Raw genomic sequence first — 17,938 nt, 5'->3', positions numbered from 1 at the left:
TACTGAGGCCGGGTGCTGGGATGTAATCGGGAAGCTATGCACAGCCCCCTGCCAGCCCCTCCCACCAGCCATGATCTGCCTGCATTGTATAGAGAAGCACAGAGATCCGGTAATCTCATACAAAATTAAAGGCGCAGTATAAAACATAAAATTGAAGCGTCACCGCAGACGCGAACGCATACGTAAATCACAGCACATATGTAAACAGTGTTCGCACCGCACATGCGAGGTATCGACGCGATCGTTGGAGCGAGAGCAATAATTCTAGCGCTAGACCTCCTCTGTTACTCTAAACTGCGGGAAGGGCACGGTGCCCCTTCCGCACCTCTTCTCACTGATCCGGCTGTGTCTGCGGAATGTTTGTAGTGCGCCCCCCTGCCCTGCCGCTCATGTACCCTCCCCCAGTGCCGGCGGTCGCAGAGCTGACGATCAAACCTTTTTATGTCTTACAGAATGCCTTGGCACCGACACCGAGGAACGTCTGGTGGAATACCTGCTGAGTTCAGGCCGCTACAACAAGCTCATCCGGCCCGCCACCAACGGCTCCGAACAGGTCACCGTGCAGCTGATGGTGTCCCTGGCCCAGCTCATCAGCGTGGTAAGTCAGATCCACCGGGTGGGTTTTAGGGGTTGGAGGGCGCTAAGGGAAGTTGGCAAACTAGGGCACCATAAAACGGAGTAGGGCACCCTGTAAAAGTGTCTGGCACCCTATAAAAGAGTAAGACACCCTATAAAAAGTCTATAAAAGTCGCCCTATAAAAGACTCGATAATAGGGTGCCCTACTCTTTTATAGGGTGTCAGGCTCTTTTATAGGGTGCCAGACACTTTTACAGGGTGCCCTACTCCTTTTATAGGGTGCCCTACTATTTTATAGGGTGTCAGGCTCTTTTGTAGGGTGCCCTACTTCTTTTTATGGTGCCATACTCATTTTTAGGGTGCCCTACTCCTTTTATATGGTGTCATGCTCATTTATAGGGTGCAAGACACTTTTACAGGGTGCCTTACTCCTTTTTTGGGTGTCCTACTACTTTTTTAGGGTGCCCTGCTCTTTTATAGGGTGCCAGACACTTTTACAGGGTGCCCTACTCCTTTTATAGGGTGTCGGGCTCTTTTGTAGGGTGCCCTACTCCTTTTTATGGTGCCATACTCATTTTTAGGGTGCCCTACTCCTTTTATAGGGTGTCATTCTCTTTTATAGGGTGCCAGACACTTTTACAGGGTGCCCTACTCCTTTTTAGGGCGCCCTACTCCTTTATAGGGTTCCCTGCTCTTTTATAGGGTGCCAGACACTTTTACAGGGTGCCCTACTCCTTTCTAGTGTGTCATGCTCTCTTTTTATAGGGTGCCAGACACTTTTTATAGGGTGCCAGACACTTTTACAAGGTGCCCTACTCCTTTTACAGGGTGCCCTACTCCTTTTACAGGGTGCCCTACTCCTTTATAGGGTGTCATGTTCTCTTTTATAGGGTGCCATACACTTTTACAGGGTGCCCTACTCCTTTTTATGGTGCCCTACTCCTTTTATAGGGTGCCCTACTCCTCTTATAGGGTGTCAGGCTCTTTTGTAGGGTGCCCTACTCCTTTTTATGGTGCCATACTCATTTTTAGGGTGCCCTACTCCTTTTATAGGGTGTCATGCTCCTTTTTAGGGTGCCCTACTCCTTTTTAGGGTGCCCTACTCCTTTATAGGGTTCCCTGCTCTTTTACAGGGTGCCCTACTCTTTTATAGGGTGTCATGCTCTTTTATAGGGGGCCAGACACTTTTACAGGGTGCCCTACTTCTTTTTATGGTACCCGACTCTTTTATAGGGTGCATGGCTCTTTTTATAGGGTGTTTTACTCCTTTTATAGGGTGCCCTACAAAAGAGTCTGACACACCATAATGGATTAGGGAGCCCTATAAAGAGTCTGGCACACTTTATCAAGTCTTTTATAGGGTGACTTACTGCTTCATAGTGAGCCAGACTCTTCTATAGGGCTCCCTTTAAAAGAGCCTGACACCCTATAAAGGAGTAGGGCACCCTATAAAAAAGACTTTATAGGGTGCCAGACTCTTTTATCGGGTGACTTACTCCTTTATAGGGTGCCCTAATCCATTATGGTGTGTCAGACTCTTTTGTAGGGCACCCTACAGGTGAGAAAATTGGTTCAAGCCAGTCTTGGTAGGAGAAGCCCTCTTTGGGCCTTTGACGATATACTGGTAAAGTGGAGCCAATTGGTTCAAGCCATCCATGAGTAGAAGCTTCTTGGCCCTCTTTGGGCCTTTGGTGATATAATGGTAGAGATAAGCCAACTGGTTCAAGCCAATCTTGGTTGGAGAAGCTTCTTGACTCTCTTTGGGCAAAGGTTATATACTGGTAGAGATAAGCCAACTGGTTCAAGCCAGTCTTGGTTGGAGAAACTTATTGACCCTCTTTGAGTGATGGTGATATCCTGATAGAGTTGAGGTAATTGCTTCAATCCAACCTTGATTGGAAAACCTTCTTGGCCCTCTTCAGGCCTTTGACGATATACTTAAAGAGGTGAGACAATTGGTTCAAGCCAGTCTTGGTAGGAGAAGCCCTCTTTGGGCCTTTGACGATATACTGGTAAAGAGGAGCCAATTGTTTCAAGCCACCCTTGATTAGAATCTTCTTGGCCCTCTTTGGGCCTTTGGTGATATACTGTTAGAGATAAGCCAGCTGGTTCAAGCCAACCTTGGTTGGAGAAGCTTATTGGTCCTCCTTTGGGCAAAGGTTATATACTGGTAGAGATAAGCCAACTGGTTCAAGCCAGTCTTGGTTTGAGAAACTTCTTTGCCCCTTTTTGAGTGATGGTAGAGTTGAGGTAATTGCTTCAATCCAAACCTGGATTGGAAAAGCTTCTTGGCCCTCTTCAGGCCTTTGACGATAGAGGTGAGACAACTGGTTCAAGCCAGTCTTGGTAGGAGAAGCCTTCTTTGGGCCTTTGACGATATACTGGTAAAGAGGAGCCAATTGGTTCAAGCCATCCATGAGTAGAAGCTTTGTGGCCCTCTTTGGGCCTTTGGTGATATAATGGTAGAGATAAGCCAACGGGTTCAAGCGAACCTTGGTTGGAGAAGCTTTGTGGCCCTCTTTGGGTGATATACTGGTAAAGATGAGCCAATTGGTTCAAGCCATCCTTGGTTGGAGAAGCTTTGTGGCCCTCTTTGGGTGATATACTGGTAAAGATGAGCCAATTGGTTCAAGCCAACCTTGATTTCTTTCAACTCTAACAAATCTGGGCCAAAGGTGCTTGCTGTGGATGGCCTATGAGCCCCATAACCTCCTTCCAAGCCAGTAAAAGGATCTCCTGGGCCATTCACCGAGTGGCTACCAATTTACGAGCTTGGAGGACGTAACTGGGAAGTTCAAGAAAATGAAAGAGGGTGGAGCTGTCTTAACACCGCAGCGCAGAACTAGGAATGCGCACCTGTGCATGTACGTAGTCCTCGAACCCCCGAAGTCAAACGGACTTATGAGTTAAAGGGATTGTTGGGTTAACCGTCCTGGAAATCCAAGCTTCTGGTCACGAATGGGTTCGTATAAAAACGATAGGACCCGTCACTGTACCCATTTCTCCATGAAGCCCCCAAAGCCAAATACAGGGAAATGTGATCCTTAATTGCTCCTGATGTATTTTTTTTATTGACAATGATGTGGATGAATTTACGTAATCGGATTCTCTTTTCCTTCCAGCACGAGCGGGAGCAGATAATGACGACCAACGTGTGGCTGACTCAGGTAAAACCTCTCATTGTAAATCATTATGAATTATTAGAACGTTTCCTTTGGCCGTCTCTGCAGATGGCCCGCCATTTAACGGCCGTTTCTCTGCGTCCCAGAAAAAGGTGACCGCAGGACGCGGCGAGGATTAGTCACCTGTGCTTGCGGCTCCCTGAGGACAACCCCGCTCTCTTGCTTTGTATCGGTTATATAATTGCCCTTCAACGCTGCAAGGTGAACCGTCCTCTGTGCGGCTGGTAATTCTCCCAGCGCTGCGATGAAGGCAGCATCGCTCGATGCGTTTTATCTCTCTAGTCTTTTTTTTTTTTTTTTCAGCGCCGCAGACAATTCCTTTAGTAATCTGATTTAAGAGGATTTGTAATCCCCTTTGTACTTCGTAATGTTTAAAAAGATAGAGGTTTTCATGTTATCACTCATCTTAATTGTGGTGGGTGGGCGGCTGAAGTCTGTGATGTGGAGGATTAGGACTTAATTCCCGAGATCTAAAATTCCTCTAAGCAGCTTCTTCCCCTCCGAAGGATAAATGGACATTTGGCTCCAGAGAGGAGATTCAGTTCACAGCGGTGACTGTGGTGTCAACAAGACAGGAAGTGAGGGTACCCAGGCTGGAGTAAAAACTTGGCCAACAATCTAAACCAGAGGTCTCCAAACCTTCTAAACCAGGGGTCTCCAAGCCTTCTCAACCAGGGGTCTCCAAACCTTCTAAACCAGGGGTCTCCAAGCCTTCTGAACCTGGGGTCTCCAAGCCTTCTGAACCAGGGGTCTCCAAGCCTTCTGAACCAGGGGTCTCCAAGCCGTCTAAACCAGGGGTCTCCAAGCCGTCTAAACCAGGGGTCTCCAAGCCTTTTAAACCAGGGGTCTCCAAACCGTCTAAACCAGGGGTCTCCAAACCGTCTAAACCAGGGGTCTCCAAACCTTCTAAACCAGGGGTCTCTAAGCCTTCTTAACCAGGGGTCTCTAAGCCTTCTGAACCAGGGGTCTCCAAGCCTTCTGAACCAGGGGTCTCCAAGCCTTCTGAACCAGGGGTCTCCAAGCCTTCTAAACCAGGGGTCTCCAAACCTTCTAAACCAGGGGTCTCCAAACCTTCTAAACCAGGGGTCTCCAAGCCTTCTAAACCAGGGGTCTCCAAACCTTCTAAACCAGGGGTCTCCAAACCTTCTAAACCAGGGGTCTCCAAGCCTTCTAAACCAGGGGTCTCAAACTGGCGGCCCTCTGGCATGATGGGATTTGTAGTTCCGCAACAGCTGGAGGGTCACCAGTTTGAGACCCCTGTTCTAAACAAAGGGCCGGTTTACTGTCCTTCAAATTTTTAGGGTTCAATGGGAGGAATAGTGTCCCATCATTGGTGTCAGTGGGAGGAATAGTGTCCCATCATTGGTGTCAGTGGGGGAGAATAGTGCCCCATCATTGGTGTCAGTGGGAGGAATAGTGTCCCATCATTGGTGTCAGTGGGAGGAATAGTGTCCCTTCATTGGTATTAGTGGGAGGAATAGTGTCCCATCATTGGTGTCAGTGGGAGGAATAGTGTCCCATCATTGGTGTCAGTGGGAGGAATAGTGTCCCATCATTGGTGTCAGTGGGAGGAATAGTGTCCCATCATTGGTGTCAGTGGGAGGAATAGTGTCCCATCATTGGTGTCAGTGGGAGGAATAGTGTCCCATCATTGGTGTCAGTGGGAGGAATAGTGTTCTATCATTGGTGTCAGTGGGAGGAATAGTGTCCCATCATTGGTGTCAGTGGGAGGAATAGTGTCCCATCATTGGTGTCAGTGGGAGGAATAGTGCCCCATCATTGGTGTCAGTGGGAGGAATAGTGTTCTATCATTGGTGTCAGTGGGAGGAATAGTGTCCCATCATTGGTGTCAGTGGGAGGAATAGTGTCCCATCATTGGTGTCAGTGGGAGGAATAGTGTCCCATCATTGGTGTCAGTGGGAGGAATAGTGTCCCATCATTGGTGTCAGTGGGAGGAATAGTGTCCCATCATTGGTGTCAGTGGGAGGAATAGTGTTCTATCATTGGTGTCAGTGGGAGGAATAGTGTCCCATCATTGAAAAAAAGACTATTCTCTAAGATGGCTTGGTAGGTTTGAAATGTCCAGAACAGCCGTCCATAATATATGCCCAGTTCATCCAGATGTGACAACGTTCCTCAAGACAGTGACATTGAACTCAGTTTTTTTTCACTTCAGGAATGGGAGGACTACCGGTTGACGTGGAACCCAGCCGAGTTTGACAACATGAAGAAAGTGCGTTTGCCCTCCAAGCACATCTGGTTACCTGATGTCGTCCTCTACAACAAGTAAGTGCGCCCCCCATGGAGTCATGATTGTGTCCCCTGCAGAGTCCTACCTTAAGCTGGCCATAGACATTTCTTTGCGGTATGCCAGCTGTATGACTGTGAATATTTGTCCATGGTATGCCAGCACTATGACCATAATTGTTTCTCCGTGGTATGCCATCTGTATGACCATATGAATAATGGTAAGTGTAATGGCGCTAAAACACTAAAAAAACTTAAAAAGACTTTAGAGCAATAATCTCATCACTAGGCCCATAAATTAATAAAGAAATTTACGTGGTGAATCCTCCAATGGATGTGAGTAAAATGTGTTCCACTCTGGGTTAATCCTGGAATACCATCCGACATCAACAAAAAATGTGGAGGGTATTTGTAGTGGTAAATAATAATACGTAACTAATGATAAGTGAACAACTGTGCCAAACCACTGCACAATGTTGCAAATAACTGTCTTCACATGTTATGCCAGCTGTGTGACAATGAATGTTTCTCCATGGTATGCCAGCTTATATGACCATGAATGTTATGCCAGCTGTATGGCCATGAATGTTTGTCCATGGTATGCCAATTAATATTTCTCTAATGTATGCCAGCTCTATGACCATGAATGTTTCTCCAAGGTATGCCAACTGTCCGACCATGAATGTTTTCCCAAGATATGCCAACTGTATCACCATGAATGTTTCTTAATAGTGTGCCATCTGAATGACCATAAATGTCTCCCTTTGCTTTGCCAGCTGTATGCCAATGAATGTTTCTCTAATGTATGCCAGCTGTATGACCATGGATGTTTCTCCATGGTATGCCATCTGAATGACCATAAATGTCTCCCTTTGGTTTGCCAGCTGTATGACAATCAATGTTTCTCCATGGTATACCAGCTGTATGACCATGAATATTTGTCCATTGTATGCCAGCTGCATGACCATGAATCTCTCCCCATGGTATGCCAGCTGTATGACCATGAATGTTTCTCCAAGGTATGCCAACTGTATGACCATGAATGTTTGTCCATTGTATGCCATCTAAATGACCATGACTGTCTCCCCATGTTATGCCAGCCGTGTGACCAGGAAGGTTTGCCCATGGTATGCCAGTTGTATAACCATGAATGTTTCTCTATGGTATGCCAGCTATATGACCATGAATTTCTTCCCATGATATGCCAGCTTGTATGACCATAAATGTTTATCCATGGTATGCCAGCTGTATGACCATGAATATTTCTCTAATGTATGCCAGCTATATGACCATGAATGTTTGTCCATGGTATGCCAACTTTATCACCATAAATGTCTCCCAAGGTAAACCAGTTGTGTGACAATTAATGTTTCTCGAAGGTATGCCAACTGTATTACCATGAATGTTTCTCAATGTTATGCCAGCTGTATGGCCATAAATGTTTCTCTGAGGTATGCCAGCTGTATGACCATGAATCTTTCTCCATGGTATGCCAGTTGTATGACCATGGTTATTTGTCCAAGGTATGCCAGCCCTATGACCATGAATGTTTCTCAAGGTATACCAGTTGGGACAATATATTTTTCTATGCCAGCTGTATGACCATAAATGTGTCTCCAAGGTTTGCCAGCTGTATGACCATAAATCTTTCTCCATGGCATGCCAGCAATTTATCATCATGAATGTTTCTCAATGGTACGCCAGCTGTATGACCATGAATGTTTCCCAAGGTATACCAGTTGTATGACCATGGATGTTTCTCGAAGGTATGCCAACTGTATGGCCACGAATGTCTCTCCAAGGTTTGTCAACTTAGGACTATGAATGTTTCTTCTTGGTATGCCAGCTGTATGACCCTGAATGCTTCTCTATGGTATGCCAGCTGTATGCCCATGAATGTTTCTCCATGGTATACCATGATGCCGATGCTTCTGCCTGACATGAGGATCTTCACAATGTCTAGAATTAAGCTAAATAAATTTGTAAAAGATTTATGAAAGTAGTTGGAATGTTTTTTTTTAACGTGAAGGAGAAATTCCATGAGAACTCATTTTATAACAGTATGATCTGAGTTTTGGTTGGCTGGGTTGGCATACTGTTCATTGCTCTTTGCAGGTAACCAACTATTGCCCTAACCCAGTGGTTCTCAACCCTGTCCTCAAATACCCCCAACATGCCATGTTTTTCGAACTTCTCTTAGATAAAATAGCTGTCTAAAATACCAAGCCATTGACGCTCCACTTACGGACCGCCCGCCGCAGTTTTACGTCCTCTGTTTTACAGTTTTACTTCCTCTGTTTTACAGTTTTACTTCCTCTGTTTTACGTCCTCTGTTTTACGTCCTGTTTTACAGTTTTACGTCCTCTGTTTTACATCCTCTGTTTTACAGTTTTACGTCCTCTGTTTTACGTCCTCTGTTTTACAGTTTTACGTCCTCTGTTTTACAGTTTTACGTCCTGTTTTACAGTTTTACGTCCTCTGTTGTACATTTTTTTACGTCCTCTGTTTTACAGTTTTACGTCCTCTGTTTTACAGTTTTACGTCCTGTTTTACAGTTTTACGTCCTCTGTTGTACATTTTTTTACGTCCTCTGTTTTACAGTTTTACGTCCTCTGTTTTACAGTTTTACGTCCTCTGTTGTACATTTTTTTACGTCCTCTGTTTTACAGTTTTACGTCCTCTGTTTTACGTCCTGTTTTACATCCTCTGTTTTACAGTTTTACGTCCTCTGTTTTACAGTTTTACGTCCTCTGTTTTACAGTTTTACGTCCTGTGTTGTACATTTTTTTACGTCCTCTGTTTTACAGTTTTACGTCCTCTGTTTTACGTCCTGTTTTACATCCTGTTTTACGTCCTCTGTTTGTTTTACAGTTTTATGTCCTCTGTTTTACAGTTTTACGTCCTCTGTTTTACGTCCTGTTTTACAGTTTTACGTCCTGTTTTACAGTTTTACATCCTGTTTTACGTCCTCTGTTTGTTTTACAGTTTTATGTCCTCTGTTTTACAGTTTTACGTCCTCTGTTTTACGTCCTGTTTTACAGTTTTACATCCTGTTTTACGTCCTCTGTTTGTTTTACAGTTTTATGTCCTCTGTTTTACATCCTGTTTTACGTTCTCTGTTTTACAGTTTTACGTCCTATGTTTTACGTCCTCTGTTTTACAGTTTTACATCCTCTGTTTTACAGTTTTACGTCCTCTGTTAGCTACCATAACCCCTGTATCCTCTTCTTCAGCGGGCGGTCCACTACAAAGATAAAAGTGGTCTCTGCGACGGATACGGCGCAAGATCACTTTTATCGGCTTACAGGAGCCGTCGGCAGCAGCGGAGGCAATCCGGTCCTCTCTGTTGCTGTGTATGGAGACGAGTGAGGGGAAGATGGCCCCCCCCCCACCCGTCTCCATATCACTGCAGGGCGGAAGCGACATCAAAACGGCACTTCCGCCTATACGTCTTAAAAAAGGAAATTTTTTTGTTGTCATTTTTTCAAATGACAATTTATTTTAATTTTTTATTGCATTTAAGTCCAAATATGAGATGTGACGTCTTTTTGACCCCAGATCTTATATATATATATATATATATATATATATATATATATATATATATATATATATATATATATATATATATATATATATATATATATAAGAGGACCTGTCATGCTTTTTTCTATTACAAAGGGATGTTTACATTCCTTGTAATAGGAATAAAAGTGACCCAATTTTATTTTTATTTTTTTAAACAGTTTTAAAATCAATAAAATAAAGTAAAATAAATAAGAACATTTGTTTTTTTTAAAAGCGCCCCGTCGAGCTCACGCATATGAAAACGGTGTTCAAACCACACATGTGAGGTATCGCCGCGATCGTTAGAGCGAGAGCAATAATTCTAGCTCTAGACCTCCCTCTGTAACTCAAAACATGCAACCTGTAGATTTTTTTAAACGTCGCCTATGGAGATTTTAAAGGGTAAAAGTTTGTCGGCATTCCACGAGCGGACGCAATTTTTGAAACGTGACATGTTGGGTATCAATTTACTCGGCGTAACATCATCTTTCACAATTTAAAAAAAAATTGGGATAACTTTACTGTTGTCTTATTTTTTAATTAAAAAAGTATTTTTTTCCCAAAAAAGTGCGCTTGTAAGACCGCTGCGCAAATACGGCGTGACAGAATGTATTGCAACGATCGCCATTTTATTCTCTAGGGTGTTAGAAAAAATATATATATATAATGTTTGGGGGTTCTAAGTAATTTCTAGAAAAAAAACTTGGCCCGGATTCACGTAAAAGCGCGCATTTTTGGGCGGGCGTAACGTATCCTATTTACGTTACGCCTCCGCAACTTTGAGAGGCAAGTGCAGTATTCTCAAAGCAAAGTTGCGGCGGCGTAGCGTAAATAGGCCGGCGTAAGCCCGCCTAATTCAAATGTGGAAGATGTGGGCGTGTATTATGTAAATGTATGGTGACCCCACGTAAATGACGCTTTCTCCGAACGGCGCATGCGCCGTCCGTGAAAGTATCCCAGTGCGCATGCTCCAAATTAACCCGCAAAAAGCCGATGCTTTCGACGTGAACGTAAATTACGCACAGCCCTATTCGCGAACGACTTACGCAAACAACGTAATCGACGGAAAAATCGACGCTGGCCCGACGTCCATACTTAACATTGGTACGCCTCATCTACGCCTCCTATAGCAGGGGTAACTTTACGCCGGGAAAAGCCTAACGTAAACGGCGTATCTGTAATGCGACGGCCGGGCGTACGTTCGTGAATTGGCGTATCTAGCTTATTTTCATATTTCTAGGCGTAAATCAGCGTACACGCCCCTAGCGGCCAGCGTAAATATGCATTTAAGATACGACGGCGTAAGAGACTTACGCTGGTCGTATCTTATACAAATTCTGGCGTATCTGATTCTTTGAATCAGGCGCCAAGATACAACGGCTCAGACTCAGAGTTACGACGGCGTATCTGGAGATACGCCGGCGTAACTCGTACGAGAATCTGGGCCCTTGTTTTTAACTTGTAAACACTGAGTCTGAAAAACAGGCTCGTTCCCTAAGTGATTGAAGCACCTGTGCAGGATAAAGGTAAACCTGCAAACATGGCCTGTTAGGGGGGGGGTACTGCACCTGTGCAGGATAAAGGTAAACCTGCAAACATGGCCTGTTAGGGGGGGTACTTTAGGACAGGGTTGGGAACCATTGCTCTAACCTCTTCTTCTCTTTCTCTGCAGTGCCGACGGCATGTATGAGGTGTCCTTCTACTCCAACGCGGTTGTGTCATACGATGGAAGCATCTTTTGGTTGCCTCCGGCCATCTACAAGAGTGCCTGTAAAATAGAAGTCAAGCACTTCCCATTCGACCAGCAGAATTGCACCATGAAATTTCGCTCGTGGACCTACGACCGGACTGAGATCGACCTTGTGTTAAAGAGCGATGTGGCGAGTCTAGACGACTTCACGCCTAGTGGTGAATGGGATATTATCGCACTTCCGGGGAGGAGGAATGAGAACCCAGATGACCCTTCCTATGTAGATATTACCTACGACTTCATCATCCGCCGCAAACCTCTGTTCTACACCATCAATCTCATCATCCCGTGTATTCTGATCACATCGCTGGCTATCCTCGTCTTCTATCTGCCCTCGGACTGCGGAGAGAAGATGACTTTGTGCATCTCCGTCTTGCTGGCCCTCACCGTCTTCTTGCTGCTGATTTCCAAGATTGTGCCACCCACCTCGCTCGATGTGCCGCTAGTCGGCAAGTACTTGATGTTCACCATGGTTCTGGTGACCTTCTCCATCGTGACCAGCGTCTGCGTGTTGAACGTACACCACCGATCCCCCACCACGCATACCATGCCGCCGTGGGTCAAAGTGGTGTTCTTAGACAAGCTGCCCACTTTGCTGTTCATGAAGCAGCCCCGGCAGAACTGTGCCCGCCAGAGGCTGCGCAAACAGAGGCAGAACCAAGAGAGGGCCACGGGGAGCTTCTTCCTACGGGACAGCGCCAAATCTTGCACCTGCTACGTCAACCAGGCCACGGTGAAGAAATACGGAGGGCAGCTCCCCGACGTCCCCGAGGGGGTCAACGGCTTCAGGGATCGGCAGGGGAAGGTGCGACAGTGTCTCTGCGGCCTGGAGGAGGCGGTGGAAGGGGTGCGCTTCATCGCTGATCACATGAAAAGCGAGGATGATGATCAGAGCGTAAGTAGATTCCTTATGGTGACGTTCTGTCAATATCTCCAACCCATTAGATACTCCAACTACGTCACTTTCCGGTTTAGTTAAAACCGTAGTAGTCGTAGATTTTGATGAATTGGTGGTGTTCTGTCAATATCTTCAACCCATCAGAAACTCCAACCACGTCACTTCCGGTTTATTTAAAAAAAAAAACTTAGTAATTGGAGATGTTGACGAATTGGTGGTGTTCTGTCAATATCTCCAACCCATCAGAACTTCAACCACGTCACTTCCGGTTTATTTAAAAAAAAAACCTTAGTAATCGGAGATGTTGACGAATTGGTGGTTGGACACAACACCGACAACCGAATACAGTCCAGTACAGGAAGACCGAGCTGTTTTGACAGCACAGCGGCTAACGAGGACAAAGTTGTCGCCGTCATTTTGTTGGCCAGTATCGGAGCAGAGTAAGAATCTCCGCTCATAATATCCTGCACCAGACTCTACTCGGTTGCCAGTGTCGTGTCCAACCACCAATTCGTCAAAAAACTCCAATTACTGCTGGTTTTATATAAACGGGAAGTTAAGCAGTTGGAGTTTCTGACAGGTTGGAGAACTTGACAGAACAGTGGCACTGTTTTTATATTTTGGTGCAGTGTTTTTTTCACTGTCGCCAACGATGAGGCCAACGATGAGGCCCAGATCCTCCCACTGTCACCAACAATGGGGCCTAGATCCTCCCACTGTCACCAACAATGGGGCCTAGATCCTCCCACTGTCACCAACAATGGGGCCTAGATCCTCCCACTGTCACCAACAACGGGGCCTAGATCCTCCCACTGTCACCAACAAAGGGGCCTAGATCCTCCCACTGTCACCAACAAAGGGGCCTAGATCCTCCCACTGTCACCAACAACGGGGCCTAGATCCTCCCACTGTCACCAACAATGGGGCATAATTCCTCCCACTGACACCAACTGTTTCTCCCCCTAATACCAAAGATGGGGCATTGTTTTCCCCCCACTGGGCACAGTCCGGCCCCCCCCCCTTAAGTCTGAAGGACAGTGAACTGGCCCTTTGCTAATAAAGTTTGGAGACCCCTGCTCTAGAGTGTATTATCTGTATAAACCTAAGGAGAATCCACTAGGGGGCAGATTACCCCCATCGAGATAATCCTGTAAGTATGCTATTACTGCCCCCTAGTGGATTATCCACAGGATGTATGGGGTCTTTTGGAGTATCCACCCAGCAATCATAGGGTGATCTTGATTAAACACAGATAGTCTGAAAGAAAACCTCTTCTGTTATGTGTGCTTTTTTTTATTTTTATTGTGTATGTTAATTAAATTTCTTCTTTTATTTTTCCAATAGAGTGGGGCAAGTTTTTACTCCTACCTGGGAGATTATAAAGAGATTTACCCTTACTTCCTGTCTTGCTGACAATGTTTTACTAGACCGGAAGTAAGGATAACTCTCCAACAGCATAGAACCCCTGTCCAATTTTTTTTTTGGAAGCAGAGTGACTATAAAGCCCAATAGTCAGAGATTTTTTGGGGGGGGAGAAGGAGAGGCTTTGTAAATATTTTTATATTCGCAGCAATAGAAAATGCATGCTCAGTTCTGGTCGGTGATCATCAGGTCCTTCCTGAGACATGTGTACCTGCCCTTAGATTAGACACCTGGAGCTGATTGACAAGAAGTTGGAGTTGAAGTTAGAGGATCAGAGTTGAAGTTAGAGGATTAGAGTTGAAGTTAGAGGATCAGAGTTGAAGTTAGAGGATCAGAGTTGAAGTTAGAGGATCAGAGTTGAAGTTAGAGGATCAGAGTTGAAGTTAGAGGATCAGAGTTGAAGTTAGAGGATCAGAGTTAGGGTTTCGAGGTCAGAGTAATGGTTTTGTGTTAGGGTTTAAGGGTCAAAGTTAGGGCTTTAGAATAAAAGCTAGAATTTTAGTGGCAGACTTAGGGTCTAAGTTGGGGCTTTGGGGCCAGTGTTGGGGCTCAAGAGTCAGAATTAAGGTTTTAGAGCCAGAGTTAGGACTCCAGAGTCAGAGTTTGGGTTTTACAATCAGAGCATGGGGCGTTGGGGTCAGAGTTAAAGCTCTAGAGACAGAAATAGGGTTTTAGGATCAGTATTGGGGCTTTAGGGTCAGGAGCCAGGGTTTTAGGGCCAGAGTTTGGGGTTTTAGAGTTGGGGGTTTTAAGATCAGAATTAGGGCTTTAGGATCAGAGTTAGGACTCTAGAGTCAGAATAAAGGTTTTAGGGCCAGAGTTAGGACTCTAGAGTCAAAGTTAGGGTTTTAGAGACAGATTTAGGGCTCTACAGCCAGAATTAGGGCTTTAGGATTAGAGTTTGAGGTTTTAGGATCAGAATTAGTTTAGACACCTGGAGCTGATTGACAGGAAGTTGTGATTAGAGGGACAGATTTAGGGCTTTTGGATTAGAGTTAGGATCAGAATTAGGGCTCTGAAGTCAGAATTAAGGTTTTAGGGCCAGAGTTTGGGGTTTTAGGATCAGAGTTAGGGCTTTAGGGTCAAAATATGAAGCTTTAGGGTCAGAGTCAGGGTTTTAGGGGCCAGAGTTTGGGGTTTTAAGATCAGAATTGGGGCTTTAGTATCAGAGTTAGAGTTTTACAATCAGCGTATGGGGCTTTAGGGTCAGAGTTAGACCTCTAGAGACATAATTAGGGTTTTAGGGCCAGAATTTGTGTTTTAAAGTCAGATTGGGGCTTTAGGAAAAGAGTTGGCATTTTAGAGTCAGGTTTTTAGGATCAGAGTTAGGGCTTTAGATCCAGATTTAGGGCTTTAGATCCAGATTTAGGGCTTTAGATCCAGATTTAGGGCTCTATGATTAGAGTTGGTGCTCTATAATCAAAATTATGGTTTTAGGTTGAGAGTTTGGGGGTTTTAGGATCAGAGTTAGGGTTTTAAAGCCAGGTGTAGGACTTTAGAATCGGAGGTAAGGCTTTTAGGTCAGAGTAAGGGGCTTTAGGATCAGCTTTAGGGTTTTGGGGCCAGAGTTTGGGGTTTTAGAGTAAGAGTTTTAGAGACAGAGTTAGGGTTTTACAATCAGAGTATGGGACTTTAGGGTCAGAGTTAGGGTTTTAGAGTCATAGTATGAGGCTCTAGGTTTAGAATTGGGACTTTAGAGTCAGAATTAGGGTTTTTGGGCCAGAGTTTGGGGTTTTCGCGTTAGGGTTTTAGGATCAGAATTGGGGCTCTAGAGTCGGGACTAGGGCTTTAGAGCCAGAGTTTGGGGTTTTAGGATCAAAATTAGAGCTTTAGGATCAGAGTTAGCATTTTAGAGTCAGGGTTTTAGGATCAGAGTTACGACTTTAGGGTCAGAGTCAGGGTTTTAAAGACAGAATTGGGGTTTAAGGGCCAGATTTGGGGTTTTAGAGTCAGAATTGAAGCTTTAGGATCAGAGTTGGCATTTTTTAGGGTTAGGGATTTAGGGTCAAAATATGACTTTTTAGAGTCAAAAGTCAGGGTTTTAGGGCCAGAGTTTGGGGTTTTAGAGTTAGGGCTTTAGGACCAGAGGTAGAATTTTAGAGACAGAGTTAGGGTTTTACAATCAGAGTGTGGGGGCTTTAGGGTTAGAGTTAGGGTTTTAGAGAGCGAGTTAATATTTTAGGGTCATAGTTTGAGGCTTTGGGGTCAGAATTAGGGTTTTAGGGCCAAAGTGTTTTAGAGTCAGAAATAGGGTTTTAGGATTAGAGTTAGGGTTTAGAGATCAAGTTAAGATTTTAGGGTCATAGTATGAGGCTTTAGGGTCAAAATATAACACTTTCAAGCCAAAAGTCAAGGTTTTAGGGGTTTTACAGTTAGGGCTTTAGGACCAGAGGTAGAGTTTTAGAGACAGATTTAGGGTTTTTCAATCAGAGTATGGGGCTTTTAGGGTCAGAGTTAGAGTTTTAGAGGGGGAGTTAAGATTTTAGGGTCTTAGTATTAGGCTTTAGGGTCAGGGTTAGGGCTCTAGAGTCAGAATTAGGGCTTTAGGGACAGATTTTGGGTTTTAGAGTTTGATCCTAAAGCCCTCATTCTAACTCTAAAACCACAAATCTTGCACTAAAGCCCTAATTCTGACTCTAGAGCTCTAACTCTGACCCTATAGCCTGATACTAAGACCCTAAAATCTTAACCCTGACTCTCAAACCCTAACTCTGACCCTAAAGCCCCATACTCTGATTGTAAAACCCTTACTCTGTTTTTAAAACCCTGACTCTGACTCCCTAAACCTTTAACTCTGATCCCAAAACCCTGTCTCTAAAATGCTAACTCTGACCCTCAAGCCCTAACTCTGACCCTCAAGCCCTAACTCTGACCCTCAAGCCCTAACTCTGACCCTCAAGCCCTAACTCTGACCCTCAAGCCCTAACTCTGACCCTCAAGCCCTAACTCTGACCCTCAAGCCCTAACTCTGACCCTCAAGCCCTGACTCTGACCCTCAAGCCCTGACTCTGACCCTCAAGCCCTAACTCTGACCCTCAAGCCCTAACTCTAAAACTCCAAACTTTGGCCCTAAAACCCTGACTTTTGACTCTAAAGCCCTAACTTTGATTCTAAATCCCTAAAATGTTAACTTTGATCCTAAAGCCCTCATTCTGAGTTTTAGGGTTTTAGAATCAGAGTTGGGGCTTTAAGGGTAAAAGTATGACGCTTTCGAGCCAGAAGTCAGGGTTTTAGGGCCAGAGTTTAGGGTCAGAGTTGGTGCTCCACTCCAAACCATAAAAATGCAGATTATTGACACAATAATGTAGCTCTAAAAACAGCCATTTGTGACAAATAATGCGGATCAGAACTTCAGAGGGATATAAAAATGCACAATTCATTTACAACTTTTTTTTTTCACCTTTGCAGGTAAGCGAGGACTGGAAGTACGTTGCCATGGTGATCGACCGCCTTTTCCTCTGGATCTTCATATTCGTCTGCGTTTTCGGGACGGTCGGCATGTTCCTGCAGCCCCTCTTCCAGAACTACACCACAAACACTTTACTACAACTGAATAATCACGCTGCCCCCACCGCCAACTAGGGCTGGCCGGCGGGGCGCGCGCACACACACGCACACCATGCTGCAACCTTAAAGTTACCGAACTTTAGTAGGACGAAGAAAGGAAAAAAACATGGATGCCCTTCCAGCCAAAAACTCTATTTAGTGACTTTTACGGGAACCCGGGATTGGGGCAAGAGATCCTCCTCCTCCCTTCAAAAAGCCACCACGCAATGATCGAGAGACCCTGCCAAGATCTTGAGAATAGACCCTCTACGCGTTTTAAACTTTCCTTCACGGCAAAAAGCGGCGGCGGCTTCGGAAAGTGCAAAGAGGTCATTTTAACGGGGGGGGGGGGGGGGGGGGGGTGTCACCACTTTTTTTTTCCCGAGCAATAAAAGCACGACAGAATAGCTGTATCCAAAGCCATGAGGTCTCCACACGTACAACGGGGGGGCGGCCCGCAAATTACCATCTCGATCGAATACGCCCCCCCAGGGTGGTGTAGAGAGAGCCGGCCTCACCCAATGGCGACTTTTTTGTGTTATGACCGTGAACACAAAATATTTATTAATATGCACTGATCTATATAGGAATGTGTCCTGTAAAATATTTATTATGCAGATTTTATTATTTACTTGAGCTTCTACCCCCGCCCCCCCTCTTCGCCCCGCCCCCAGTTTTATTTGTGTCCACCTTCACGGTTGCGATTAGGAATATTTTTGCACCAATTGTATTTTACGATAAAAAGGTTC

General features: G+C 45.0%; 1 protein-coding gene across 1 annotated transcript; it reads left to right on the top strand.

Annotated features, from left to right (window-relative positions):
• The first annotated feature begins 455 nt into the window (after positions 1-455).
• CHRNB2 (cholinergic receptor nicotinic beta 2 subunit) lies at positions 456-17,539 on the top strand. Its single transcript, XM_040332298.1, has 5 exons — positions 456-598; positions 3,700-3,744; positions 5,936-6,045; positions 11,246-12,218; positions 17,052-17,539. The coding sequence occupies exons 1-5, from the start codon at positions 569-571 to the stop codon at positions 17,223-17,225; spliced, it is 1,332 nt and encodes a 443-aa protein (XP_040188232.1). The 5' UTR covers positions 456-568; the 3' UTR covers positions 17,226-17,539.
• The last annotated feature ends 399 nt before the right edge of the window (positions 17,540-17,938 follow it).

Source organism: Rana temporaria, chromosome 13 (genome assembly GCF_905171775.1).
Source record: "Rana temporaria chromosome 13, aRanTem1.1, whole genome shotgun sequence".
Taxonomy (NCBI): Eukaryota; Metazoa; Chordata; class Amphibia; order Anura; family Ranidae; genus Rana; species Rana temporaria.
Note: the sequence above shows the minus strand (reverse complement) of the source record. Positions and strands in the feature narration are given on the sequence as shown.

What these genes read in the sequence shown, in the direction of transcription:
- CHRNB2 (XM_040332298.1), top strand. Translation starts at nt 569, where the DNA reads ATGGTGTCCCTGGCCCAGCTCATCAGCGTG. An exon ending in GATGTCGTCCTCTACAACAA is followed by an intron (nt 6,046 to 11,245) that starts GTAAGTGCGCCC and finishes CTTTCTCTGCAG; the next exon opens with TGCCGACGGCATGTATGAGG. An exon ending in GCGAGGATGATGATCAGAGC is followed by an intron (nt 12,219 to 17,051) that starts GTAAGTAGATTC and finishes TCACCTTTGCAG; the next exon opens with GTAAGCGAGGACTGGAAGTA.